The 26,764-nt window shown below is 47.9% G+C and overlaps 3 protein-coding genes across 3 annotated transcripts in view; 1 reads left to right on the top strand and 2 right to left on the bottom strand.

Moving 5' to 3' along the window:
- The window catches only part of TRAM2 (translocation associated membrane protein 2), an 80,297-nt gene extending 68,027 nt beyond the window's left edge, over nucleotides 1-12,270 (top strand). Inside the window, exons 5-11 of the mRNA XM_084753483.1 lie at nucleotides 1,338-1,396; nucleotides 2,025-2,109; nucleotides 2,580-2,650; nucleotides 3,854-3,958; nucleotides 4,244-4,387; nucleotides 5,221-5,384; nucleotides 6,796-12,270. Coding sequence (XP_084609609.1) covers nucleotides 1,338-1,396; nucleotides 2,025-2,109; nucleotides 2,580-2,650; nucleotides 3,854-3,958; nucleotides 4,244-4,387; nucleotides 5,221-5,384; nucleotides 6,796-6,869 — 702 coding nt within the window. The 3' untranslated portion in view covers nucleotides 6,870-12,270. The remainder of the gene's footprint in view (nucleotides 1-1,337; nucleotides 1,397-2,024; nucleotides 2,110-2,579; nucleotides 2,651-3,853; nucleotides 3,959-4,243; nucleotides 4,388-5,220; nucleotides 5,385-6,795) is intronic.
- PAQR8 (progestin and adipoQ receptor family member 8) overlaps nucleotides 1-26,764 on the bottom strand; it is a 227,069-nt gene that overhangs the window by 115,301 nt on the left and 85,004 nt on the right. The gene's annotated exons all lie outside the window — the stretch shown is intronic.
- EFHC1 (EF-hand domain containing 1) overlaps nucleotides 17,283-26,764 on the bottom strand; it is a 38,359-nt gene continuing 28,877 nt past the window's right edge. Inside the window, exons 10-11 of the mRNA XM_084753056.1 lie at nucleotides 19,047-19,257; nucleotides 17,283-17,543 (exon numbers count right to left, since the gene is read on the bottom strand). Coding sequence (XP_084609182.1) covers nucleotides 17,472-17,543; nucleotides 19,047-19,257 — 283 coding nt within the window. The 3' untranslated portion in view covers nucleotides 17,283-17,471. The remainder of the gene's footprint in view (nucleotides 17,544-19,046; nucleotides 19,258-26,764) is intronic.

Genomic DNA, 26,764 nt, shown 5'->3' with positions numbered 1-26,764 from the left:
CTCGAGGACAGGTGGGGGCCCTTCACTGGAACCAACTTTCATGGGAGACAGCAGCTGCAGCTCTAGCACACAGTCGCTTTGAGTAACGAGCTCTGTGGACTTTCTCATTCTCCAGCCTTGAAGAGGCCCCACCCTGCATCACAGGGTGACATGTTAAGGTTCTCAGACTTCTCATCCAAGCCACCTCTCAGCTGATGTCGTGAAGTAACCTGCCTGAGGTTCTGGGGTCAGGAGGTTGGTTGCGCAGCTCAGATTGTAGCTGGGATACTGAACAAACCTCATTTCAGATCTTTCCTATCTGTTCCCGCATTCCCTTGTTTTGTTTTGTTTCTTTTGCAAGAGGTGACACCTTGTCTAGGTGATAAACGCCTCTCTTGATTTGTTGTTTTTTCCAAAAAGAGTTGTTGAACACGCTCATTATTCATTCATTCCATCAAGTAACATTCTTCGTGGGCTCCTGCTGGATGCGGGTGTTTCCTCCGCCATCTTGTAATCTTATGTTAGAGGTTCTTCTCACCGGCCCTTGGGATGCTGTAGGTCTTTGGCCGAGGGGATGTCTTGCTTGGGATTTCTATTGCTGTGATAAAGCACCACGAGCAACTTGGGGGGGGGGGGAGGGTGCGCTTATGCTGTCACAGCTCGTTGTCTGTCATCCAGGGAAGTGAGGGTCACAGGGTACCCACTGTCGGGAAGCAGGACAAGATGAACACTGGTGCTCAGCTCTCTTTCTCCTTTCTATCCTACCTGGGAGTGCAGCCCCTATGGAGGTGACACACACAGTATGAGTCTTCCTTCCTTTGCCCAGTTTAGAAACTTCCTCGTAGACATGAGCAGAGGAAGATTCTAGATTCAGGAACCTGCCAAGTTGACAATCGACATCAACCACCATGATGATGTGAGAAGCTTCGGTCTCCAGTGGGTGTCACAATTCTACTGCATTTGATCCTTCATTACGGAAACAATTCCTGAATGTACACATGACAGATACTGTACTAGACGCTGGCACATGAACTTGCATTTATTTCCAACAATAGCTCTGTCAGCTATTATTTCAATTTATACATGAGCCTGGGGAACTGTCGCGCTGTCTGGGTAGACATAGCTTCTTTCAGACCCCTCTTCAGACACAGCCTGCCGGGCCCCAATGCCTGGCACGTCCCTTGACAGTTGGACAAGTGCCAGTGGCTCCTACACACTCGGGTCCTTTGTTTCCAAAAGCTGTTTGTTCCTCCTGAGAGTGGACGGAGGCCGGGTGTTTCAGTGATCCCTGGGCCAGTCAAGGCCCCAGCAGGTCACATGGCCACGTCTCTAAATGCCTTCTCTTCTCACCCACACAGGAAGGATATTTAACAAACCCAAGAAGCCTCTGGGAAGATTACCCACATGTGTACCTCTCGTGAGTATCTCGGTGACTCATTAAGGCCAGTGAGGACCAAGCCGGGGTTGCGGGCAGTAGGTCTGTCTTTGAGAACCTCCACTGTCTGTATTAGCTCCATCCATAGAGGTGCCTAGACTGCATGTGACAGATACAACAGAAATCTCCATCAGGGCCTCTGGCTTTGTGCCTTATTGGAGACTCCTAGAATTCATAGCGCATCTTCCCTTCCACACTCATGTCCCTGGTTGTGATGCTGCCGAGACCTGCGCCAACCTCCCTCTGGGGGCCCCCCTGTGCCCCTTAGGCCTCTCAGAGCAGCAGCAGTGAAGAGTGTGGAGCTGAACAACTGAGAGCCTTTATGTTGTTGTATCCAGTGGTCCCACACATAGTGTGCTGTAAGCAGCTCCTGCCTTAGCTTTTCTTTCTGGAGAAATGTGTTTGGTCGCTACTGCTTCCTTTAATGGACATTCGTGGCCCTTTAATTGGTCCTAAACATGGTGCTGTGGGTGTGGTGGTCTTTTTACCCACCCCTCTCTCCCTCCCTTGCTAGTCCTGCTGGTCACCCACAAACATGGCTTAGGCCTTTCCTTGTGTTCTTAGCAAGTGCCCTGGGCATGGTCTTGTTGTCTGACTCCCTCGTCTCCAGCTTCCAGGTGAAGTTTTTCTACTTGTGTCAGCTGGCCTACTGGTTGCACTCCCTACCTGAGCTTTACTTCCAGAAGGTACGGAAGGTGAGTGCTCCCTTCCCCTGCCCGCCTTGGAGGCCTCTCCAGCCTTCCTGTTGTTCCCAGTGTCCTCTCCTCCCCCTTTCTCGGGGAGCATGATGTGTTGGCTGATGATGGAGTCAACTTCTGCACCCGATGTGTGGCCATTGGCAAAATCTAACCCAACCCAGTTACTGGACAGAGAAGATCTTGCTGTTCCCAGTTCCTGTTGTAGTCTTCCTCGGAGTAAAGCTGGACGCCCCTCCTTACTTCCGGTGTCTTCTTTCCCATCCCTGACCTGGGTTTTGGCAACAGGCTTGAAGCTGGCACCTCATCGTTATTGTTCCTGACCCAGTCTGTGGGGTGCCTGTGTGACACCGGACTGTGGGAGTAGGGAGACCTGGCCCTTCCTTCTTCCCCTAACATACCGCCCCCCCCTTGTCTGCCTATTCATTTAGAGAATGCCCATGCTCACTGTCCACCCATCTCTTTTGCAGGAAGAAATCCCCCGCCAGCTGCAGTACATTTGCCTGTACCTGGTTCACATTGCTGGGGCATACCTCTTAAAGTGAGTGAGAGCAGAGCCAGCCCCTTTCCCTGGCCCTTTTTTGCCCCTGTCTAGCCACATGACCACTCAGCTAGCAGGCATTGAGTAGATACCGGCTGTCTGAAGGAGCACCAGGCTATGACTTTGAAAGTGGAAGACTCTCTTCTTTCCAGGGGTTCATTCTCCGTCTGGTAGGGAAACAGCCACAAGAAAGACAACCGTGTTACGTTCTGTTACAGTATGTACCACTGAGCACCAGAAACCAGAGTGAGGTTTAGCCACCCCAACTGGAGGCAGAGCCAAGGGAGTCTTCTAGTGAAGCAGTCCTTTGAACTGTGGCTTTTCAGCCAGACACTGGGCTCTTGCCACGCGGACTGCAAACGCTGCTGGAGCATAGAGCCCTAGAGTTCATTTCAGTTTGGCTTGTAAGGAAGTAGAGCGCAGTTGTCTGTTTGCTTGGTCCTCAAGTGGGAGGAATTCCTGTCTTAGGCCTCCAGTGTCTCTTACAGACAATATATTGATGAATGGGCTGCTCCGTTGGTAACTGGTCTTCCCAAGAGTTTTTTGTGTGTACAGAGTAGGACCCACACTTTATATAGTGTAGCCTTTGAGAACTTTGCTATGGTGCCCCGTTCCTGGGGAGCTCACAACAGGCTTCCTGTGACAACTAATATGGGTGCAGGTGTGTGTGTGTGTGTATGTGTGTTGGGCTCCTCCAACTCTCAAGCTCTGGCTTTCTGTCTCTGGAGGTGGAGGGCCATGGCAGCTGTTCCAGCTGTGCCTGATGTCGGGTGCTCACAACTCACATGCAGAGGGATTGTGGTGACTGCTTTGCTCCCTGGCAGTGTGTGTTCAGCACCACACAGTGGGAGAGCCATATGTCTTCATATATGTACCCATAATCCTCAGCAACATTGTTCTAAGCCCCTTCTGTGTGTGATTCCTGTGGAGTGAGAACAGAAGGTACCAGATAGCCATGACATGTAAGAATCGGGTTCATTGTTGGGGACAAGCAAGGGCAGCTGGCCCAGGTGAAACAGGCCAAAGACTAGGGCATCAGTACAGGAAAACTGCCTGAAGGTGCAGCAGCTAAACTCACGAATGGGGAAAGTGTTGTCCCGCCCCTGGAAGTGGAAAGCAGAAGCCAGGCACAGGGAGCAGCCTGAGCTTCTCTGGGGCATCGTGCTGAGAAGGTAAGGCTAGCCTTCCCATCTTTCCTTCCAGCCTGAGCCGCCTGGGCCTGATCTTATTACTGCTGCAGTACTCCACTGAGTTCCTTTTCCACATGGCTCGACTCTTCCACTTTGCAGATGAAAACAATGAGAGGCTGTAAGTGGGGCTGCTGGGTGCTGGGCTGTCCAGAGACCTCTAGGGTGGGACCTGGGCATCTCCTGTGGTCGGAATGGTTGGAGAGACCTTCTCTGGATGTCAGCTGCCTCCTTGTGTGCAGGCAGTGCCCCATGCTTATTTCTCTTCTAGAACTAATAAAAAAAAAAAATCTTAACTGTCCTGGGCCCTGTTTGATTCCCTGTCCCTGGGTTGCCTCTGGGGAGCAGGTGAAGGTTCCCTGAGGGGCTCTTAAAGCTGACATTCCTTTTCCATCCCTGTGAGCAGGTTCAATGCCTGGGCTGCTGTGTTTGGGGTCACACGCCTCTTCATCCTCACTCTGGCTGTGTTGGCCATTGGCTTTGGATTGGCTCGGGTGGAAAACCAGGTGTTTGACCCTGAGAAAGGGAACTTTAACACCTTGCCTTGCAGGTGAGTTGGCAGAAGCCTGAGGTGGTGAACTGGGGCTCTCTGAGCACAGTCAAGCACCTCTTGAACATGGCACATCTTCACAGAAGATTGGGGAACAGATGACCCTTGAGTCTACCATATTTAGGGGGCAAGTCTATTGGCAGCTGTCTCCTGCTCCCATCAAACATGTGTCACTTCTCAGCTTTGCCGCCCTGGGACTACAGTCAGGACCCAAGTCCAGATGTGACACAAAAGCCCTCACAGTCATTCAGCGCATCACAGTACAGGGGGACATCTCTCTTCCAAGTCAGGTTGACTGTGATACCCTTGTACGACTTTGGAGCTTCTTCCTCCATGTCTTGCTCTGTGGTCTTCCCTAAAATGAAGGAAGGCAGCCAGGCAGCTAGGTGGTCCACGGAGCTATAGGCACTAGAGTGTGTGTGGTCTCTTTAGGGTGGCTCCACTAACATATGTGCTGAAGAGAATTATTTTGGCACTCTCGTAATCTAGTTCGTTTGAATGTTACCAGTATTTCCGTAGCTTGAGTTGGCCTTATTATGAGCCATGCATATGGGAGAGAGAACAGCCGAGGAGGATCTGTAGGTATGGGATTAGTATGGTTGTGATGTTGGCTGTGCAGCTACCATCACCTCCCTCCCATCACCTCTGGGCCTTCACCTTACATTGCTGCATGGTTCAAGAACAGAGGCTGCCTGAAGGACACACCCTTCCTGGTGCTAGTGTCTATGGGGAGGGCAGGAGCTGCAGGGATCTGGCCTGGTTTCCCCCAGACCCCCTTCTGCAGCCTGTGGAACCCGAACCTCCCCCTTAGATCCATTTCTGCCCCTCCACAGACTCGGCATGCTGCTGCTAGTGTGTGTTGCCCAGGCCTGGCTCATGTGGCGCTTCATCCACTCCCAGCTGCGGCACTGGCGGGAATACTGGAAGGAACAGAGTGCCAAGCGCAGAGTTCCAGCTGCCCCCAGGCTTCCAGCCAGACTCATCAAGAGAGAACCTGGTGAGTGCCACGGCTGTGGCAGAGAGCAAGCGAGCGAGCGGGTGAGGTCTGTCTGGGATGGGGGAAATAGTTGGGACTGGCTCTTAGGTCCTTCAGAGACCACTCCTTCTGGCTCCTCATTCCAGACTCTTCTCTCTGAGTTTGGGGCTCAATGACCAGCATGTAGCCAGGCATAACCAGAGACCCAGTATGAGCAGGCTGGCCTGGCCGTAACAGGGCCTGGGAGCCCTGGCCACTGTGATTCATGGCAGCACTGGGCGGGGACTCCTGGAAGGAAGTATGTCCTCCAGGTAGCTTCTGGCATCCAGCCCAGCCCTGCTGCTGTTGCTGCTGCTGCTGCTGCTGCTGCTGTCACCCATGTCCTGTGCTACCCAGTGGCTGTGTCCTCACCTCACCTTATGCCTAACATCTCGGCCCACCCCTGCATCCCAGGCTGTCAGCTTCCCATCTCTCTTTAGGCATGACTCACAGTGCTAGGGAGGAGCAGCACGGATGGGACAGCCCCACCTCCTCTGGCTCCTGAGCATTCTCGAGTGATCCCCTATGCACACACAAGTCTTCAGACATCCCAGCCTTAGTCTGCTGCCCCGCCTGGGGGCCTGTCTGCATGCCTGCTTACTGACTCACCTGCATTTTTCCAGGCAGCTGCCTGCCTGGCAAGAGCTTGTATGTTTGCTTCTGTGCAGCTGTGTGTGAGAAAGCCTGAGGGACAGGGGTTTGGAGGAACGGTTTCTATGTGGCTAAAACTATTTGAGTTTGTGGAGGCTTTTTTCTCTTTTCTTTTTTTTTGGGGGGGGGTTGCTGTTTGTTTGTTTGTTTGTTTGTTTTTGGGTTGTTTTTGAGACATGGTTTCTCTGTAGCCCTGGCTGTCCTTGAACTTGCTCTGTGGACCAGGCTGGCCTCAACTGTCTCTGCCTCCCAAGTGCTGGGATTAAAGGCGTGTGCCACCACTGCCAAAAGAGTGTCAGACTTCGTCCCTGCAGCATCTTGTTCCCCGTCTTGTCTCCTTGTCACCATCCCTGTTGCTGAGACCCATTGGTCCCCTGCGGGGCTGAGGGGCTGGGAGTACTAGAGGAGCTGAGGGATTCAAGCAAGCATTGCTCAGACCTCAGTGTTGCCTGCTGCCTGGTCCTCGGTTTTTGTGTCACCTTAGATGCCGTTCGCTAAAAGGTAGTCACAACTAAACACCTGAAGCAAAGCCACTCATTGAAGACACTAGGTCAGGCAGCATTCTGCCCCAGACTGTCTTCTGGCTTCCATTGGCTACAGCCTACTTCCTCTTTGGCTGGTCTGCACGCAACAAGACCATGTCTTCATCCATCAGACACCCCTGCCTTCCAGTGCCTGCCTCCATTTTCCTGCCTCAGTGTCAGCAGCAACCCAACGTACGCCTCTTCTCTCCATTCCCCAGGTTACCATGAAAATGGAGTAGTGAAAACAGAGAACGGAACCTCCCTACGGACTAAGAAACTCAAGTCTCCCTAAGGCCCAAGCGCTGAGAGCAGGGATCCTCTGGGTGAGGGCCCAGCAGGGAGATGAGGAACCCTGGCCCCCAGCTCAGCCTCTGCATCCTCCCGGCCTCCATCTCCCTCACAAAAACCCTTGGCATCAAAGGGGGAGTCACTTTCTACCTTCTGGTCTTTCTCTTCTTTCATAAATCATTCTCAATAAAGCCAAAAAATCCTCCTCTCTTGCTCCCTAGAGCCACCTCCTGGCCTCACCTCTGTCCTGTCTTGGCTTTCTCAGAGGCCTCCACTTTCCTCGTCATCTTTCTGCTCCTCGCTCTCTCTTCCTTCACACCTGCTTCTTTCTCTCTCTCCTTCCTGACTTTAATGTGCAATCTCTCTGATTTTTACAACGGGAGGGAGCTAAGATTGCAGCCCTGTCCCTCAGAGCCAGGACGTGTCAATCTGGAAACCTCTTGCCAAGGAGCTTCCCCTAGAGCTGGTGGCGGATCCTCGGTGGCCCTTGTGTGGCCGGGCAGGAGGCGGAAAGGCCGTCCCCCTCGGATCACAAGATTCTTGGTGCTGACTGACTAACAAGACGTAGGATTCTGGTTCTACACGTCCGATCCCGAAGTGTTTCGCTTTGGGACATGGTGACTTAATCCAGAAAGACAGTGTTAATTAACTATTGAGTCCCAGGACTCCAAAGAGCTTCCCGTGCTGCATCTGAATTGGAAACCAGCCTGCTTTCGCTCTTGGGTGGGGGTGGGGGTGCTAAGGAAGACCTGCCTCCCCACTGCTACCACAAGAGCAAAGTGGGGCAAACAGCTGCCTCTTCTGGAAAGGTGGCTTGATGAGGATGACGGAAGAGTCGCTTTGGACAGTTCTGCAGAGGCGCCAGCTGCTGGGCTTTCACTACCCCATCCACCAGCATCTACAACCAAACGACATGCTGTTCCCAAGTCCATAAGCAGGCTGTCCCACCCCGGGGCCAGGCTTGCAGCCTTGACTTCATCTCTCTACTGCAGAAACGTGAAGCCTCGAGGACTCCAGCCCCTCGTGGTCCCCTGTTGTCCCAGGGAAGGTCACCTGGCCACCCTCCCTCTGGCCTCTCCTGAGTGTCACTTGCTGATGTTGGTGAGCACACCCAGAGCCTGATACTGGGATGCCTCAGGGTCACGCTGTGTCTGGAGGAGCAGACACAGCCATGTCCACAGGAGTCTGTGGCCCCCTTTCCCTTCAGTATTCTTTTCTTCTTTCTTCTACCTGAAGATGGGGTCACCAGGTCCTTACAGTAGGACCTTAAGAGGACCTCCAGAAGGGTTGTAAGCCTTAAGGGGTCCCTGAACTCTGTGCTGGAGTATTGGGGAGCACTTCTTGGTGACACAGGAATGTTAATATTACCTGATAACACTGGTCTTCTGTTGACATCACAGACCAGAGCTTGAATTTTCACCCATAACCAGAGAGCTGGGTCTTCATCAAGGCAGCTTCCCCACTCCAAGTCACTAACAATGTATGTAAAATCTAGCTTACCAGTAGTGAGGAATTTTCTTCCAGATATCATCATGGCTTTCCCCCACTCCCACCCCCACCCTGGGTCCAAGTTAAGCAGAAAGAGTAGGAATGAGGTCCCCTTGGCTTCTCTTGGCTGAGCTTAGGAAGCAAGGCGGAGTTTTGAAAGTATGTTTCTCCATTTTCTCTGTCTCCTTCCCTGGCCTTTCTCTGGGCAGCCACGCAGAATTGATCCGGCACCTTTCACCCAGTGCAGCCTGCCTATCGTGGTGATTTTAATTGAGCTTAAGCTTTGTGATGGTGTCTGCAGCTTGTGGAGGTTCAGCCAGTGGCTCCTAAGACCACCTCACCCCATTACTCAAGGTGTCCTCCTGGACCCTCCCCAAGCTATGTCACTGGCAGGCCCTTGCCAGTTCTCCGCCAGAGCTTTGTCCCCAGGCTGAGCTATTGAGTTACTCCTTCAGTAACTACCTGTGACAAGCCCATGCTGTGTGGAGGTTTTAGAGAAACAGAAGTACAAGGAGCAGCTGACAGCTTGGATCCAGTGGTCCTTCCTGTCCGTGGGGTGGAGGGGGTTGTCCTTTCCTATTACGCTTAGATGCCTGAGATGATGTGGCTCTGTTGTCTGTCTTGCAAGCTTCCCTTGTTGCTCGCTTGTTGGATGTATTACCAGGAATCCAGTTGTCAGAACTGATGGAGGTTCTTCCAGAACATCAGGGTCTGCTCAGTGACAGGAGTTCAGAGGGTTCATTTTCAGAGAGAAGGCCTCACACCAAGGGCAGCACCTCAGCAGCCTCCACTTCTGGGGTGTGTGGGGTCTTGGGAGAACTATAGGGTACTTTCTCATCCACCCAACCTCTCTGGCATTGATGTCATAGGAAATCCAAGACTTTGTGAAGCTGGCACAGGCCATGTTGAATGACAGCAGCCAAGTCCCACAGCATCCTGTGAGCATGCCGACTAGCTTGTTCTCATTTGGGCAAAGTGGCTTCATTCTTCGTTTCTATGCAGTCTCTTCTGTCCCCAAAGTACCACAGCCCTAGTAAAGGGCCTGCCACACTCCTCCAAGTTGAGGATGCTCAGCAACACCCACCAAGATCAGACGATGCTAATCTCTACTACCTCAGCAGGCACTGCCTGTCTCTCAGCACCCCTGGGATGCCAGCAGGTATCAGCGGCAGGAGCAGTGGATGGAGAACTCCTTGCTGCCAGTTGTCTGCCTCAGGTTTGGTGATGGGACAATTGTCCAGGCTTGGGTGCCTACACTATGAACTCTCCTTGAGTTCCTCCTACATTGGGAGGTGGTCCTGGGGAAAAGAGAAGCAGACTTTTCTGGCCAAAAGGGAGGCTTTCTGCCATTCTAGTCCTAACCCTGTATGCTTACATGGTTTCAGACCAGCATCCTCTGACTTGTCCCAAGGGTGAATGTAAATCACTTAAATTTAGATGCCAGTGCTCTGGCTACTGACATCATGCTTTTGTGAAGTTCCTGGACCGTACGGGTTCCTGAAGATGGAGATCTTCTTAGTCCCCTTTGGCATTTTTTTTCTTAGTGGTTTTTAAAAATAAATAAATAAAAGGGACAGAAAGTGCATTTTCCAAAAAGTCCACAATGCTCACCTAGATTTCATGCATCCTTAGAGAAGCATACTTACTCCTTGCAGCTAGGGACCACCTTCGCTTGCATTTGTTCTTGGTGGAATTCTGCTTCCCAGTTGGGTTTGCACGAGTCTGGAGTGGAAGGCGGCGTAGGTTCTGGCCATAGGGAACACTGCTTAAAGGACCTCTGTGTCTTCAGAAGACATGGTTTCATTCTTGACCTCTGACCTCTACTCGTCACTGGTGTGGAACGGACTTAAAACCTGTGAGTCAGGGCAGTGAGTTTGTCTGGTCTTCCCCCCTATCTCAGCCTCCTGAGCTTACAGCTTCTTTCCTCAGAACAAGATTTTAAGGAGAATCTTTCAGACCTTTGAAGGCACCTGTAGGGTCCTCCTCCAGGCCGCAGTTAGCGTTAGGAGGACGCAGTCACCAGCTGCTTAGCCTTCACCCTGCTTTTTATGCCTGTGCTAATTCCATCATGTGCTCTTGTTTAGAAAGGTCATGCTGAGCAGGCTGTCCTGTTCTTGTCCTCCGCTGGGTCCTTGTTTTTTTTTTCCACATAAAAAGTGCCTTATATTGCCTTGTGGCCTTCACTGGTACTGTGTGGCCAGCCCCCAGCTGCCCAGGGCGCTGGGGCTGACTGGCATATACAGCCAATGATACCATACCTCAGCATGGCTCCGGGTAAAAGGGACGTGGGTTGGCAGTTTTGCCTCATTCGTTCTGACCTTCTCCCAGCACACATAGTATAAGATCGTGTGTTTCCTCGGCTTGGCTCTAGTTTCTCTCTGTTGCCTTCTGGCTTGGCTGGGTGGCTATGAAAGCCCGTGACATGGCCCAGCTGCAGACACCTATCTACTAAGGGAGGCCTGGGGGTTACCTCTGGCCCTACGTGGTGAGCCCTGCCCTTCCAGTCTCCTCACTACCACCCCAGATTAGAAACAGTACCCTCTTCCCATCTGTTTTACTTCCATGTATCCCAAAGTTTGAATGAGGAATGTGTTTACTCCCTGGGTCCAAGTCTTAGCTCACTGGTAACCTGCCTGGCAGTGCCTGTGGTCTGGAAGCTGCCAAGCTCCGGGATTCCTGTCAGAGTTACCTTCCGTTCCTAGCACCAACCCCCTTCCTGGCCCTTGCCTGCCTGCCTGCCTGTTCCCTCTCTTCCGGGTTGTGCAATAACCCTCCCAGCCAGTGGTTGCTTCCACAAGCTTTTGTCCTTTACTTTTGTCCTGCAGTATGGGGGAGAGGGGACCCGTGGGAGGGGCAGTCATCACCCCTCCCAGAAGTGTCAAGCCCTTTCCTTAGTTGCTGTCGTTCTCATGATCTTGGGTGGGTTTCTGTGGCAACCTTACAGAATGTGTAGTATCGTCTTAGAAATCTTTATATTGTTTTTAAAATATAAAAATAAAAATGTATTGAAGAGAAAAAAAAACAAATCCATCCTCAGACTGGGACATTGTCGGTGACTGGGATTAGGTCTTCTCTGGTGTCCCTGACATCACCGTCACCACCGAAGGCATTCCAGGGTTTCTTCTTTCTGTGCAAAGGATCAACATATTTCCGAGAATCAGCCACAGTGGTGAGCCCTGACCCCCGACAGGGCCTGGCTATGGTGGTGTGTGTCGTCATTCTTTGGGGTACAGATTTGTGTGTGATTAAACCTCACTTTTCAGTTACTCCGTTTAGCAAACACCCCGAAGGATGAGCCGGGGAGCTGGTGCGCCTGCGCAACTCATAATGCAAATGTGGACACATTGACTATTTTTCTACATCAGCCTGTTTATGTTATGGACCAAATTCAACAAATCTGCCGTATTTATGCTTTCATATTAAAGGGTTGGGGGGAGGGGTATCTTTTTACTTTGGGTGAAAATTTTTTCAAAGTCCTTTTTCCACTGTTTCTGTCTGGTTTTAGAAACAAGCTACAGTTTTGTATGGATATTTTTAAATGTACATTTTGAAACAAATGATCAAATATTTTCTGAAATACCTGAATAAAGGGCATAGAATTATTGGTTGTAGTGGTCTCTGATAAAAATCACTGGTGCGTTCTTACATGGTAATTTTTCTAGTGTTGATTCTTCCATTTGTTTTCACTTTGAGAAAAAACAGTCTGTGTCAACTTTAGCTTTTGTGTCTGAAATTTTTCACTACGTAGTAATGGGGTTTTTGTTGTTGTTTTGTTTTGTTTTGTTTTGAGACAGGCTCTCACTATGTATTTCTGGTTGTTCTGAAACTCACCATGTAGTCCAGGCTGGCCTGGAAGTCACAGAGTTGTCTGCCTGCCTCTGCCTCTGGAGTGCTGGGATTAAAGGCGTGTGCCTCTATGTCTGGCTGGGTTGTTTGTTGTTTGTTTGGGATCTATGGGTCCACAGCAGTAAATGGGAGTTAGTGACCTGGAATAGGGGTGGACAATTGCTTTTGCTCAGTCTTGGGTAGTAGTATGCATCACTTTCATCTCATCTATAACACTAAGTTAGAAAAAGGGGATTTCCTAACAGGGTATATGTAAGCTGGATGCACCGGAAGCCAGGCCTCCACACCCCAGGAAAGCCATTCAGCTTAGAGGGCGAGCTGGTCTTGGTCTCCATGAATGCACTGTCCCAATTTAGTAAGAACAGTGGCAACAACAGCGGCTGATGTCATGTAGTTAGCCTGCTATTGGATGCAGCTGTCTGCTGCACTTTTCCAGAACCATCCTTGCGGAGTGCTGAGGAGATGCATGCAGTTTCAGGTGGCGGTTGGCCAAGGGAAACCCACAGCGGGTAAATATCACCCAGAGACTTGCTTGAGGTGAAAGTGAGCGCGGCTGATGGCAGCAAGCTCTGGTGCTGATGAATTTTCGTCCTGCTCTCCATGGCATTCTGGGTGATATCCAGCAGTTAACAGGGTTAGCTCAGCCCGTTTCTCATCCAGCAGGTTTGTTTCTCGGGATATGGTGACTGGCAACAGTTAAGTTCATGGTACAAATAAATCTGTATATAATTTGTTTTTAAGACTCGGTGTTTCCACATAGCCCTCGCTGGTCTGTTACTGGTTTTCTAGCCCAGGCTGGCCTCAAACTCATGGGAATCCAGCCTCTGCCTCCCAAGAGGATTGCAGGTATGTGCCGCCATGCCCACCTTTAAATTGGTTGGTTTGTATTTGTTTTTGAGACAGGGTCTTGCAATATATAGTCCTGGATGGCCTCAACTGCATTGCAGACTATATTGGCCTTGGACTTAGTCTTCCTGCCAGGTGCTGAGATGGCAGGTGTGCACAACCATTTCTGGCTAAATTGATCTTAATGAACATATTTGTGCTTATGTGCCAACAAGATATTAAAAACCCATATACCAAGGGGCCCTTGGAAACAATGTTTAGAGAAATCTTTACCTGATTGTCCTGAATAAACTGAAAGCCTGTTGACACAAAGTGAAACCCCCTGATTACCAGACAGTATGTTCTAGGCCCCCTAGTGGTGTATTTGGGGTACTTATTGTGGACTGAATTAGTGGCTCTCTCGACTCAGCCAGTGGCTCAACACCAAGCCTGGCTTCACTCCCAAGGCAGCCTTTTGCCCCCTGCCCCGAAGCAATGAGCTTATCCTTATCAGTCTTGGACCCTTCAGTTAAATCTGACAGCCACAGCTAACTACCAGTGTGCTGACCCTGCAGGTGGTAGCTAATAGGACCCATTCTGCTCCCAGTCCCCAGTGGCTTGTTTGAAGGGATGATCATCTCTGAGTATTGCTCACTTGGCTGCCATCCATCACCTGAGCCCAGGCTTCGCGATGCATGCCAGTTGTGACAGTATCATACAGTACTTGGTGGCATCACCTGGCTCAGGGTCTCAAAGAGAAGTGAGATCTGTTCTGATTGTATAGGCAACAATGTGAGGATGATGTTTTCACAGAAATGCCTTTCAGCCCTGGTCACCTATGGAATGTCTCTCCTACCTTATCATACCTTGTGTTTGTTATCACGTCTTCTCAAACTTGGGACAATTTGAAAGATGCGAGATGAGGCATGGGAAGGTGTGTGGAACGTGAGTGTGCTAAACGTACCTACAATCACTTTCTCTTTTGACTACAGCGAGCAACAGAAAGATCTATCTGTATGGCATCTGGTAGAAAAGGTAGGAGAGCAGCGGTCAGAACTCAGATCGGAGCGTGTGGTGATTTGAATAAGAACGACCACCATAGGTTCATCTATTTGAATACTTGGTCCTTAGGCAGTGGCACTACTTGAGAAGGATTAGGACGTGTGGCCTTGTTGGAGAAATTGTCACTGTGGTTGGGCTTTGAGGTTTCAGAAGCCCAAGCCAAACCCAGTGGCTCCCTCTTTCTCTTCCTCTGGACCCAAAGGTAGACCTCTCTGTTCCTTTTCCAGAACATGTCTGCCTGCATGCTGCCGTTCCTCACACCATGAGAACACTGGACTAAACCTCTGAAACTGTTAGGCAAGCCCCAGTCAAATTCTTCTCATTGCAAGCGTTGCTGGGGTCACGGTGTCTCCTCACAGCTATACACCACTGGCTAAGACAGAGGGGGGTACGAGTGCTGCAGCTTCAGAGGGGAGGAAGAGGACCTAAAAGAGAACACCCCAATTTCAGGAAAAGCCCAGAGCTAATGGGAAAAGACTGAGAAGCGTTTCCACATGCAACCAACCCTAAGTATCTGTGAAAGACTGACAGGAGCCGGCCATAGCTTCTGTAAGTGTTTATCTTCTATGGGAGACAATGATAGTTAAGAAAGATTAGAAAGTATGGATTCTTAGGTGGTTGGGGGGCGCAGGTTCAGAATGCTGTGTGTACTGTCACTCAACTTGCTTAAGTTTAAACTTTAAAAAAGGCTAGTGTAGTGTCTATGTGTGTACATGTTTAAGCAGGCCAGGGGGAGCATGCTGTGATGTGCATATGGAGAGCAGAGGACAACCTTCAACTCTGAGGTGGCATCTCTCAATTGCCACTGCATTGGGAATTCTGGGATAGTTGGCCTATAAGCTTCCTGGGGGAGCTCCAGTCTCAGGCTCTCACATCCCTGGAGAAGTGTGAGGATTACAGAAGTGTGTGACTGCAGTGGCTTTTACTTGGACTCCATGGATCTGAGCTCAGGTCATTACACTTTTCACAGCTAGTGCTTTTATCCACAGAGCCATCTCTGTGGCTCAGTTCTCTAGAATTTAGAAAGCATACTTGGGGGCAGGCGGGGCTGATTCTTACTTAAACTAAGTCTAGAGGAAAAGAATTGACCTCCCTAACTATAAAACCAAGTGCCTTCTAGAAGGAGCACTGGGGAAGACTAGATATCCTGGAAGGCCATGTCCATCTGAGACAGTCCCTCCCAAGAGACCCTTCTGAGGAAGCAAAGGAGCCTAGGGGCTGTGCCATTGGAGTTAAGCAGTTGGGGACCAGGACCATGCACAGGATATCTGTGGAAATTGGCCTCAAGCTCCATTAAAAAGAAAATGTGCCCTGTAAGGGAGAACAAGCCAGGCTTTGGCACATGCCCCTCAGCCAGCCCTGGCTCCAAATGATATTATTAACCACTGAAATAATAGGTTGCTTCCATCGCTTCCCGGTTATACTCTTTAGCCCGTCCTTTGTATTCCAAAGGTGAGAAATGGGATACAGGAGCCAGAGGAAGGAGGGCACTTGTCCAGCACACACTCTGCTGAAGGCTCCCAGGCCTGGGTGGAGCAGGCAGGATAAAGCTTGACTTAATTTAGACAAACAGATTTTTTTTTAAAGTACTTAAAAAATAAAGCTTCTAACAGCTAGAAACAATGGGAGAAACCAAGGCATGGCTTTTTCCTGTGATAGTCTAGAGCTGAAAAGGAACCCTAGAACAATCTAGTTAGATGTGTCTTAACTTCTTGCAAAAGGCAACACCAGGAAGTCCCCTTGGCAGTTTTGAGAAGCCCTGGGCATTCTGGGTCCTGCATGGCTTCATCCTCACCATTGTATGATTTGGGTGGCAGGAAGGAATCTCGAGTGGCTGTCTTCAAACCAAGAGCAGCCCTGGCTGTCAATCAGGACTCATCAGAAAACTAGAAAACACTAGGCTTGCTAAAAGAAACTCTTTTCTAAACATATTTGCACTATAGCCCAGTTAACGCACAGATTTTATGACAATAGGCACCATAGTATGTACACCATATTGTTATTTATTGCACTTTTTAAACGTTATCTTTGGTAATTGAATCTAGGGTCTTGTATATACTAAGAAAGGACTATATCCACTGAGCCAGACCTCAGGCTTCTAGTTTTTATTCTACTAGTGGGCTGAGAATTAACATCTGAAAAGCATGTCGTATACCCCTTACTTATGGAGGGAAGTGGATGGGTAGGTACAGAAGCCCATAGCTAGCAGCAACAGAGCTGCTGGGAACTTCATGTTCAACATCCCAAATGTTTCTAGACGTGTCTGTCATTCCTTCTGTGCTTTCTCCTTCCACATCTGCATTAAGCTTTTCCAGAGAACCAGCAAGCTAAGTGTGGGTGCTGTGGTGTGGTATGAGTGAGCGACTATGTTTTTGAAGGCTATGTCTGTAAGCTGGGAAAGAGCTGAGGGTCCAGCTCCGGTCTGTTGGCTGAAGGCTCAGGACACAGGAAGTTGACATCTGAAGACCCGAGATGGCCATGTGGCAGTTTAAAGGCAGCTAGCTGGGAAGGGGGATTCTCTTACTCGGGGGTGGGTCAGTTTAAGTTTCTATTCGGGCTTTCAAATTACTGCTCACGGTCTCCTTAAGATCTGTCTTACATGCCTATCAATTCAACAGCCTTATCCCAAGCACCCTCATAGACATATTTAAGATATTGTTTGATGAATTCTAGACTTCCCTGGGTATAAAATTGACTGTCATAAAGATGATGCTCCAACATTATAGAGAATTTTGGATGACTGTTCAGGCAGCAAACTGTCTCTGTCTTTTTTTTTTTTTTTCAATTTGGAAGCTGCTAACCTGAACTTCCTATTTACTCAGGTAGTTAATTTTATTTCTTCTCAAGTCTCTGATGCGGTTGAAGAACAGATAGTTTAGTTTCCCAATTAAGTTTAGTTGTTTAGGGGTTAAGATATTTAGGGGTTAAGATGTTTTTAGGTGTAGATGTTTTAAGTTGATAATGATGAGATATGATAGATATTGATTTACATTTAGAGTTTTAGATTCACCAAGATAGGAAAATGTTTTCTTCAAGGTTGCCAAATACAAATAGCCAAAACACTATGAATGTAACATTAATGTAATTCCTGATTGTTTCATGGTTCTTCTTGATATATGTAGTTTATTTTGTATATGTGTAATAAAACACGTATGAGTAAAACCAAAATTAACTGTCATAGTAACACTGCCCCTCCAAATAAGGTACTGGTCTTTGATTCTTTGAAAATCAGTTTACTTTAGACTTTAGTAATAGTGAAGTAGAAGAGCAAAAAAAAAATACATACAACGTCAGGAGTGATGTAAATGCCTGTACGGTAGATACAAAGTAGCTTTCTCAGGGTCGGTTTCATGTCAAAATTTTATATGGCATTCCCTCATTCAGGTCAGCCGGAGAAAGCGCGAACAAAGTTATAGTAGTTAATCTTGCCTTCTCCGTGGGTACACATCCTGATTAACTGAAACGGGACAAAGAAGAAAGGTAAGACAAGGATCCGTCAGCTTAACTGCAGAGCGCACTTACGCAAAAAAGAGCCCCAGTTCCTGCCAACCCAAACAAAGTTCAGCCTTTATATCCTCAGCTGACTCTGCAATAATCCTGCGATCCTGGGAGGTAGGTCAGGCAGTTAAGCTCCATATTATACATAGTGAAACCACAGCGGGAAGATCCGTATTTATAAGGCTGTACTTATTATCACAGTGCTTTCCCTTTTCCCCTTATCTTTTAAGGCAGCATTCCACTTTGTAGCCTCTGTTGGCCTTAAACTCGTGGTCCTGCTGCCTCTGGATCCCAAGTGTTGAGAAGATCAGCATGTACCACCAGCAGGCCCAGCTTCAAAATGCTTTTACTACTGTCTTCAAATATAAATGCTTTTGCTTCCGCTCCCCAAACCGAACGTCCTTAAATAGCAGGCTCATACTGCTGCAGTCTAATCGAAGAATCTAGTTATGTATCTAGATTATATCTAGCTTTAAATGTCCTCTGGACTCAACAGTGGTAGGTAACAGTGAGGCTCTGGCTGTCTTTGTAACGTGCAAATCTGCTACACCCACCCCCTACTCGCTCCACTTCTCAATGGCTGCAGTTCCTCTCTCATGTCTGCTCCCGTGTCACACAGTATGAATGACTTGGGGAAAAAAGAAGTTAGCCCTGCTGTCAATCAAAGGCCTCTAGAGCTGAATGGGTGTTTAGCCCACAGGAACAATTACTCTTCTATCTGTCCGTCCCTGCTCCTTGTCAACAATGTCTTTAAAAAGACAAAACCCTGCATCCTAACCTAGTTACTTAAACAAAACCATTTCCTAGATGGACCTTCATTTCCAAACATTCCCTCTTGCTTGAAGATCTTCAAGAAGGTCAGTAAAGCCTCCATGGCCTTAATCAATGAGCATGTATTGATATTAAGCTAGAGAGTCCTGGCCAGGGTGGGGACATTTTTTTTTCTGACTTCCAAGGGGGTCCTGGATAGTGGGATTTGCAATACACAAAAGAAATGACACCCCTGTTTAATAATCATGAACATTTTATCTATCGTGCCTTCTCCCCATAAGCAGCTGGCCACGCTAGTCCTACAGATACGGCTGCTGCCTTGGGCAGTGGTCCTATCAACTGCGGCTTCCATGCTAGTCCTACTGATGAGCAGGCTTTGAAAGGCCTCAAAGCCTGCAAACAACCTGTTCAGTTAACTTATCTTTACGTCCCTTCTTGGCAGCTGCTGCCCCAGCGTCACCTATATGACCCCCCCATCCCTGACAGGCTTGTCTAGCAACTACGCTGCTGTCTGTCCCCAGACCCGTCTTAAGAGATTCCCTGCAGCAACAATTAGAAAAGGAAGTCAGAGTTTCGATGTGGGGAATCCCACCATCAGAACAGAGCGGGAGACCTGATTCTTGTAACTCTTTAGGAGGGAATAACCAGTGCTCCGCCTCTCCAGTCAGCCCAGACCACAATTCAGACTGACCTCCTTGATCAAGGAGTCATCGACTGGGACGTTAAGAGTGTCGCAGATTTTAAAGAACACCTCTTTGTCCACATATCCCGAATCCTCCTTGTCGTGTACTTTAAACGCTTCCTGGAGGTTGTCTTTGCAGGGATAGTCTTTCAGGTGCATCTGGAGGGCGTCTATCAGGATGTCCAGGTCCGGCACCTTGGGTTCCTCTGTAGCTTGTTGGCTGTAGAGAAGGAAGAAAATGATCAGATATATAGACTCATTCTTGACCAGTCTTACCTCAGCGACCCAAAGGTGTTATCTGGGCAAAGCTGAGAAGCTTCCAACAAAAGACAGTTGTAACACAGAGCTGACGGGCAGCTGCTGGTGGACCACCTTCCCCCACTGTAAGGGCAGGGCTGAGACGCTGTTTGAGCTTTCTTCCTTCTTGCCATCTGTTAAATCACTGTACCACACAGAGCCAGGTCTCCCACACCACCTCTCCCAGTTCGCTATTTGTGGGAACCGCGCTTGTCTCTTTCTGCAGACTGATATTACCTCATCCTTATCCAGCTGCCTGTGTACCTACAGCCTATGCGTGGAAATGCCAACAGGAAGCTCTCACAGTTTTAACATTCTCTCTTCAATTCTCAGCGAGTTTTGTGGCAGGCCATCTATGGGAGTGTAGACACTGCTCTGAGGGGGGGTGGGTGGGGGGGTAGGGGAGGATGGGCAGGAGTTTATGCTTCACATTACTGAGCAATTACTAACAGAGCGTTAGAAAGAAGGATGCCTCTTCCTGCACAACACGGCCGCCATAAGGAGCAGCTCCTTTGTACTTCCTCTGAGCACAGAGCTTGTCATAGAACAGAAGAGAGTTAGCGCCAACAAAGACTCCCTCATTCCTAAATCCTCTCGGAACAAAATTCACTCACAGAAACCCACTAAGCACTTATGCTTTTCAGTGATGAGAAAACGGACTTGAAGATGCTGTGACGTAGTCCAGATCCCAGGGCAGAGGCAAGACGAGAACTGGTGCCTCCTCCCATTTTCTACCAAGTTTTAGAACTCAGCTCCCTCCATGACTGCAAACCCCTGACTCTGGCATGCCTTCTCTGTTTTTCTTGGGCTGACATGTCATTCCTCCTTGGAGCTTAGCTCTTGGTGCATTTTGGTTCTTATCGTGTTATTTGTGTGTGGTTGTGCACACATCCAGAAGAAGGTGTCTGATCTCTCAGAGCCAGAGCTCGATGGTTTCAGGATGCCTGGTTTGTTTCAGGGATGCTGGGTCAGAACTCCTGTCCTCAGGCTTGCACGCCGAGCACTCTTTACTGTTGAGCCATCTTTCCAGCCCTGGATCCCCTTTAACCTGCAGCTGCCACTGTGGGGTCTGAGGAAGGTGAAAAGTGTGTGGTCATTCAGGATCTCTTTTTTGGAAATAAGAGACAAAAGTCTAGCAAAGACCTCTACTTATTTTTATCTATTTATTTATTTTCAGTCAGTGTCTTACTATGAAGACCTGGCTGGCTTAGACTATGGAGATGAGGATGGCCTCGTATTCATAAAGGTTGCCTGCCTCTGCCTCCTGAGTGCTGGGATTAAAAGTGTGTACCACCATGACCAGCTCCTAGCCTTCCCAAAAGATCCAAATAATACATCTTGATAAATAACCATAGACTGCATGGAAAGGCAATTCACTAGACTGTTCAGAACATGCTAAATAATGTACACTTTAATCAAGCAATGCAATAGTGATATAGCCATTGACAATGCTTCAGAAAGAAAATGTAGTGTTAAAGGCTTGAGGCACTTAAGTGTGTACAGAATGCTAGCTTTTGTGTAAGACTTACAGAAAAAAAATGTATATGTACACACATATATACATATATACACATATATACATCTATATTTGAATTTACTTTTTGTGTAAGGAAACTACATTTAAAAGTAAAAGATATGGGGGTGGGTGACGAGCTGGGTCAGAAGTTAGGAGCACTTGTTCTTTCAGAGGACCTGGGTTTTGCTCCCATCACCCACACAACAATCTGTAACCAGTTCTATCAGATCCAATGCCTTTGTCTGGCCTCTGTGCCAGATACCCACATGAAGCATATACATAGTCAAGAAAGGCATCCAAATAAATGTTTAAAAATAAGTAAAAGACGCAGGCCTGGAGAAATGCACACTGCTTTTGATACTGACCTGAGTTTAGTGCTCAACATCCGTGTCCACACAACCATCTGTAACTCTAGCTGCAAGGGAATCCAACACCCTCTTCTGGCCTCTATGGGCCCTGCACTTTCATGTGTAAACCGCCCCACTTACACATATGCAAACATAAATATAATTTTTTAAATGAAAGAGATAGTCATTTGTGGAAAGAGGATAGACATGCATGGATGGAAAATGTGACTGTAAGGTTTACTCAAAGTATTAAACTTTGGTGCTTCATACAACATTCTATGACATCTGAAATATTCAAGGTAGACTGCAAAAGCCAGTAAACAGCATTCAAGGAGTAATGCGTTTTATATGTATATTAATTAACAAAATATTAGAAGTTGTTATCTCTGGTTTATGAGATTTCTTTTCAAATAGTTGGGCTCACTTCAACTTGTATAACCTAACTTCAACTTGTGTAACCTAAGCTTTATTCCCTCTGTTTCATTTTCCTTGTTCTTGTTTTTGAGACACAGTCTCCCTATGTAGCCCAGGCTAGCTCTTAACCCCCAGGCCTCCTGGCAAAGATTCCAGGTGCTGCCATTACAAACATGTGCCACCATATCTGGATTACTCCCTTAAAATTTAAACAGAGATTACTTTTCTAGCAAGGCAAAAGCAATAAAAATGTCCTAAGATTCCACAGGATAGAAATGTTCTCTCGAGTCATTTATTACAGATGCAGAGTATGATTATCTGATTCATATATACTGAAATGTAAGTAAATAGGCAAGGGGCTATTTAGTGACAGGCGGTATTCAACCCTTCATCTTCCACATGCTTTCACAGGAAAAGGTGCCCTACCTGTCGCATATCTTAACGTATGATTGAAGATATAGTTATCAGATCGTTTGGGAGAAAAGAATGTAACTCTCTCTTCCCCAAAGAGTCAAGATATCCATTTCCCTTCTAACAGAGGAAGTACCCAGGCAATGTGGAAGAAATGCAGGTGGATGCAAAGGGCAGCACGGCTTAACTTGGAGCCAAAGCCCCATATGGATAATCGGTGCAGGGTTCCCTAAGGCCAGCTGCTTCTCTGGATTGCTTTTGTTGCTTTTTGTTCACAGATGGCTTTAAATAGCACGCACGCACACACACACACACACACACACACACACACACACACACACACACACACGTATATGTATGTATATCTCCTGATTCCTATTTCAAAATTAATTTCTACATACACTCAAGTTCTTCTGAATATCAGCATATCATTTAGACATTTTGAAATGATTATTTTCCTAGACAAGCTTATTTTATAGTTCTCTAAAGTGCCCTGCTTTTACAACTGAATTCTCCTATTCTTTATATTTTTACATACAATGAATTTAAATTGCCTCAAAAAGTCATCAACTATTTTTTGTTGTTTTTGTTTTTTTTTGGGGGGGGAGTTGGTTGTTTTTTTGTTTTGTTTTGTTGGTTTTATTTCAGGTGAGATGTGTTTAAGGCCAGAGCTCTTCTTAATATTTGATTTTTTTCTTATTATTTGTTTGAAGTGATATAGGGCAGGCAATGAGATTTTTTTAAAAACTTGGTAGGTATGAGATTTGGGGAAAGACTTTTTAAATTTTAATTATTTGATTATAGTTTTTGTTTGGTTGGCTGTTTTTCTGTTTTGCTTGTGACACAGAATCTCATATAGTGCAGGTTGGCTTCGAACTCCTTGAATAGCTGAGGCTGACTTTGAACTCCTGTGTCCGGCTAGGAACAACTGTCTGCCTCCAGCTATTGTGGTACATAACTGCGTTCTGGGCTAAGCCAAGGAGAGCTTGTTTCTGCTGTTACCATTGGCAGTGACAAGTGCATGCAAATACAACTCTCATCGACAGCCTGCTCTAAATCAAGTGGTAAGAATAAAAATGGGAAATCCGGAGCAAGAGGTAGTATAGAGTCAGACGAAAGAACGCAGCAGCTTATTGGACATGGTGTAAGATCTAAGAGGCTGGGGTGTGTATCTACAAGGTTCCTGTCAAGGAGAGAAAGGGTGGAGCTAGCCTGTGTGTACAACCCCCTCGCTACCATGTGCAGGTGATTCGCCTGTCACCACGGCTCGTTATTTCAACCCGAGAAGAGAATAAGCAGAAATAAAGAAGGTAAGAGCAGGTGCTGGGAGAGGAAGTGACAAATGGCTTTTCGGTTGTAACCAGCATTTCTAAAGACACCAGAAACAGACAAATAGCCATTCAGTGCGGGAGAGTGGCTAGGACAGAGAGTGACTCCCACACTGTGTACCAGGCAGAGAGTTTAGAGGAGGCAAACAAGAGGGCAAACCCAGGATCTTGAGAAACAGCAACCTGGATGCTGTAAATCGGAAGAAGATGTGCCTGGCAGGCTCTCAGAGGGGGACGCCAGGCTCTTGACTCTCCAGATCAAAGGAAGAGGTTTCAAAGGAAGATGGTGAAAGATAATTAATACTGTATGCACACCAAACAAACTAACTGGGACAGGATGGGGAGGGGCCTGGAAACTGGAACCAGCCAAATCTAGCTGAAGACTGCTCTTTATTCGGAAAGATCTAATGGAACACACCCACTCCTGTTCACTTGCCTTAGTCGGTGGCTGATTTCATATTAGAAGGGTGGGGTTGGGTTTTTCCAAGAGATGCTCTGACCGAATCACTCAGCAACCAAGTCTCTACAAACAAAATGTTTACCAGGCTCTGCTCTAGGTCACAAGCCCCTATTGTCTCACATATGTGCATAAGCTAGTACTAATGTAAGGCCCAATGCAGGGTGTGAGCCCAAATACCTGCTGAACTAAGGAGTGAGACTTTCCCGTGCCCTTCTCCCCCTCCCCGCCCCCCAGAAACAGTTTCTCTGTGTAATAGCTCTGGCTGTCTTGGAACTCTCTTTGTAGACCAGGCTGGCCTTGAACTCATAGAGATCCACCTGCTTCTGCTTCCCAAGTGCTGGGATTAAAAGCAAGTGCTGTGATTACAGGCAAGTGCTGGGATTAAAAGCAAGTGCCATCACACCTGGCTGAAGTGAGACTGTTTAGCTTTATTTATTTATTTACTCATTGCTATTTCCTTTTTATTTTCTTTCTTTCCTTTTTTTTTTTTTTTTTTTTTGGTTTGGTGGGGGTTTTTTGTGTGTTTTTGTTTTTGTTTTTTGAGACAAGACCAGGTTTCTCTGTGTAGCCCTGGCTGTCCTGGAACTTGCTCTGTAGGTCAGGCTGGCCTCAAACTCAGAAATCCACCTGCCTCTGCCTCCAGAGTGCTGGCATCAAAGGCATGCCCTGCCACAGCCTGGCTGAGACTGCTATATTTGAAAACCATCAACAACCTTCAAGAAAGCAACTCATGAAGCATGTTAGATTCTCAAGCAGTCATGGAGCAAAGGGTCTCAGATGCCGAGTAGCAGCCTTGCCTTTAGAGAAGGCAACAGGGATAGTGACATGGACATTCTGAAGTAAAGATGGGAACTGCAGAGGTGCCCACCACACTGCTTTACCGTACATTTGGCTTTTGGGGGGGGGGTAGCAGTGTGGTGTGTGTGTGTGTGTGTGTGTGTGTGTGTGTGTAGGTGGGGGGGCTTACCTATTTAATGCAGATGAGTATTTTGCCTGCATGAATGTATGTGTATCACATGTGTGTCTGGTACTCATGGAGGTCAGGAGAGAACAGCAGCTCCAACATAACTGGAGTTCAGGATAATTGTGAGCTGTGCTGCAAACTGAGCTGAACTAGTGGAACTCCAACTGTCTCTTCATTGCTGAGCCACCTTTGAGTCCTTGATTTCACATTTGAATTGTAAGGTGAGCATCAAAGACTGGGGACTTGGAAGACAATGGGAAGATAAAAAGCCACTACCTGGAACATCTCCAAGTGAGAGAGGCAGGGCTGCAAGACTCACTGAGCAGAAGAGGGCGCCCACCCCACCCCCACCCCACCCTGAAGCTGAAGGGCACCAATGAACACGCTAAATAAAGAAGGGTGCAGTCTATGTGCAGATGTGTGTTCGTGCTGGTCATATGGGCAGGCTTTTGTGCACAAGGTGGGCTTATGAGCCATATACATGTTTTTAATCCTTAAATCTGAGTTCACAAAATTACAGAGGAAGGCCTGGAGAGATGGCTCTGTGGTTAAGAGCACTGGCTGCTCTTTCGGAGGCTCCAGGCTCATTTCTGATGTCCACATAATGGCTCCCAACCATCTATGACTCCATTCCTCGGGGACGCCGTGCCTTATTCTGGGCTTTATTGGGTACCAGGCAAGCACACGGTGCACAGACATGTACGCAGGCAAAACAGCCATACATATAAGTTAATTTCTTTAATTGCAAAAGAGACCCCAGACTCCCTTATAGAACTTCAAGGTGAAATCAGTATTGAGTTTCCTACATTCCATGCTAATTTTCTGGTCCAGCACAAACAGCGGCTAGCTGTTCCCAAATCCATCCTCTTGGGATTGTTACCTGCTATATACAACACAGCCAGGCCTGACAATTCTTGGACATGTCTTAAGATGACCAGATGGATGAAGGATGAGCACTTCCTAGTGTTGGCTTTGTAATGGAATGGGAAAGGTCAAGAGCCAAAGCTGGAAGGGCTTGAGGACGCGGAGTACGACACGACAGGACAGGAGGACTTACGTCATCTTCAAGCATTTCCTCTCACAGAGAAGAACCGGGAGACTCGAGGAGGATCAAAACAAGAATGGCAGCAGCCCTCTTAATCAAAGCCCGCTCCTCCCCCTTACTTTTATTGGCTTAGAGGTCTCAGAGCCCCTAGTGCATCTTTCCCTCACTGCCAAATATAACGTAGGATTTTGCTGGTAGCGTGCTTAAGCAAAGAGCTCCCAGGCTTTGCTGATATTTGCACAGACACAGGAGAATAGAAGGGGACCCTTTTGAGAAGTAGTTGAATTGAACGTAGTGGCCGTGCATACCAAGTGGGCCCCTAGTCCTCACCATGCAGCCTCCTCTCTCCTAGACAGCCACACTCCTACAGTTCTCACAGACCTCCCCCTTCCCCCTACCCTCCTACCCCCCCTCCACCCCCCTCCCCCACCCCTCCCCCCTCCCCCACCCCTCCCCCACCCCCAGCACCCTGGACTATGCCTCTCACTGAATGGCACCAAGTCACCTGCAAAGGATTAAAGTCCCATACGGAACAGGCTTATAATCAAGACGTGTGCCTTGGCTCTGTGTGACCTATGATACAGTAATAATCCCTTTGGCCTTTCTGGGCCTGCGGTTTCAACCAGTGCTCCTTTTTTTTTTCTTTAAACATTTATAATGCACCTCGTAAACTACTTTATAACCTCGTTTAATAGAGATCCATTTGCTTGTTTATTTATCTATCTACTTCTTTCTGCAGTACTGGAGATTAAACGGCAGACCTCACACGTGCTAGGTGAGTGTTCTGTCTGTGAGCTGCATCTTCAGCCCCATTTTACTTTGTTTCTGAAACATGGTTTTATGAAGTTCTTCAGGCATGCCTTGAAGCCACGAGTAGCTAGGGCCACAGGCCTCTTCCCTACAGTCTGGCAAGGAGAGTTCTTTAGAGAAAATAGTCATGCCAAC

Source organism: Acomys minous (assembly GCF_964271855.1).
Source record: "Acomys minous genome assembly, chromosome: 13".
Lineage (NCBI taxonomy): Eukaryota > Metazoa > Chordata > Mammalia > Rodentia > Muridae > Acomys > Acomys minous.
Note: the sequence above shows the minus strand (reverse complement) of the source record. Positions and strands in the feature narration are given on the sequence as shown.